The following is a 1,881-nucleotide window of genomic DNA, read 5'->3' as shown; positions in this document are numbered from 1 at the left end:
ATTCATAATATAAAATTTACTCAAGACACGTGGATACAATGACTAAGTGGAGTTCATTTTTTTGTGATCATATGACTGCTGCACATGTGACTATTGGAACGTACACAACTTGTTTTTCTACTGAGATCACAAGCTACAAGTCCAAAGGCCACAGATAGCGTTGTGTAAGGTAAATTTGTTTGCTTGGACTGCCACTGCGTTACGTGCATTCTAATGGTAAGATGGCGTCACAAAGCGTGGTCAACATCCTTGTCCTGACTACGACTTTGTCAGTCTGTATCGACTACGGAGTAACAGAAGATGGCCCGACTGTTCAGACGCAGTTCGGCGCTGTTCGAGGCAAGTACGTGGAGGAAGGAGTCATCTTCCTCGGCCTCCCTTTCGCGGTTCCATCCGTCGGCGAGCTACGTTGGAAGCCGCCTGCAGTATACAACACGTCCTGGGCGCCCGCGGTCCGAGACGGTACTTTACCCGGACCCACCTGCCGCCAGCCGAAATGCGGGCCTACTTACAACGACGTTCAACACATCTGCAATCGGGATGCAAACAGAACGCAGAGCGAAGACTGTCTGTACCTCAACATTTTCGCGCCTGAAAGTGCTCTGAATTCCACCGTGACACCGTTACCTGTTTTGTTTTGGATTCACGGTAGAAATTATCGTATTGGTACCGGGGCTGCTTTGGTGTACGACGGAAGATTTCTCGCTAACAAAACTCAGACTGTCGTTGTTACAATCAACTACAGACTGGGTGCTTTCGGATTTCTCGAAACCGGTGAGGGAGAAGACGATGCAAAAGGCAATTTTGGACTCCTAGATCAGTTAGAGGCGTTGGCATGGGTCCAAGAAAACATCGGCAGCTTCGGAGGTGACAAAAACAAGGTCACCATATTCGGGCAGAGCGCCGGGTCGGATTCAGTGGCCACACACATGATTTCCAACAAGACAGTGGGCTTGTTCAAACAGGCCATCATGATGAGCATACCGTTCTCCATTCCTCACAAATCTCGCCAGGAGGCGCTTCGTCTCGGTTAGTACTTTGCGCAACAGCTGAACTGTTCACCCGGAGATGTGACTTGCCTTCGTTCCAAGGAACCAGCTGTTATACTTGACACTCAAAATAAGTTGAATTCTCACATTGTCGACCCGTTCAATCCTATAGAGAGCTTCATGCAATGGGGGCCTTCTATAGACTACGACGTGGTGCCCGCTCCTACGGTAGATAGCTTCGCAAAAGGTAACTTTCAGAAGAAGCCGTTCATCATAGGAACTACCTTGCAAGAAAATGTGTTTTATGTCTATCAAGCTTACACCAAGAACATATTATAACCAGCAAACTCAAACTTGACGAAATCGTTGCCACCTTTCCAAGAGAAGGCCATACCGACTCTAGAGGAGTACAAACGCGATTTTATCTGAGATAGCGACGGACTGGATCTTTACGTGCCCGACTCGTAAAGTAGCACGAAGCGCTGGTTCATACCGTATAGATGTTTGGTTGTATCTATACGACCATGTCTGGTCCTTTAAGCATCTGTGGGACGAGTGGAAGTTTTGTAACGGCCACGTATGTCATGGGGAGGACATTCCGTTTGTATTTCAAACACCCCTCCTAGCGAATCTAACCTTTAACACCGACGAACAACACATGGCGGACACCATAGCGTACCACTACGGAAACTTCGCACACACAGGCGACCCGAACAAACCCGCCCACAACATCAACTCTACAAACAACGGGAAACCAAAGGTCGTCAACTGGCCAAACAGTACAAACGGACATTTCTACGGACTAAATATCACAACTCCTGAAAGTAACTTGCTGGACAACTACCGGCACGAGAGGTGTGACGTCCTTGACAGCCTCAATGTGTATCATTAG

At 48.0% G+C, this 1,881-nt stretch overlaps 1 protein-coding gene across 1 annotated transcript; it reads left to right on the top strand.

Annotated features, from left to right (window-relative positions):
• The first annotated feature begins 221 nt into the window (after positions 1-221).
• Positions 222-1,881, top strand: LOC136437589 (putative inactive carboxylesterase 4). Its single transcript, XM_066432210.1, has 3 exons — positions 222-1,029; positions 1,162-1,217; positions 1,531-1,881. Exons 1-3 carry the CDS (start codon positions 222-224, stop codon positions 1,879-1,881), a joined length of 1,215 nt encoding a protein of 404 aa, XP_066288307.1.

Source organism: Branchiostoma lanceolatum, chromosome 6, assembly GCF_035083965.1.
Source record: "Branchiostoma lanceolatum isolate klBraLanc5 chromosome 6, klBraLanc5.hap2, whole genome shotgun sequence".
Lineage (NCBI taxonomy): Eukaryota > Metazoa > Chordata > Leptocardii > Amphioxiformes > Branchiostomatidae > Branchiostoma > Branchiostoma lanceolatum.
The sequence above is the reverse complement of the archived record's forward strand: the minus strand, read 5'-3'. Positions and strand labels throughout refer to the sequence as shown.

Excerpts from the sequence above, each read along its gene's own strand:
- LOC136437589 (XM_066432210.1), top strand. The coding sequence starts at position 222 with ATGGCGTCACAAAGCGTGGTCAACATCCTTGTCCTGACTACGACTTTG. Across the intron at positions 1,030-1,161 it reads CCAGGAGGCGCTTCGTCTCG|AGAGCTTCATGCAATGGGGG; the intron begins GTTAGTACTTTG and ends TCAATCCTATAG. Across the intron at positions 1,218-1,530 it reads ACGTGGTGCCCGCTCCTACG|CATCTGTGGGACGAGTGGAA; the intron begins GTAGATAGCTTC and ends TGGTCCTTTAAG.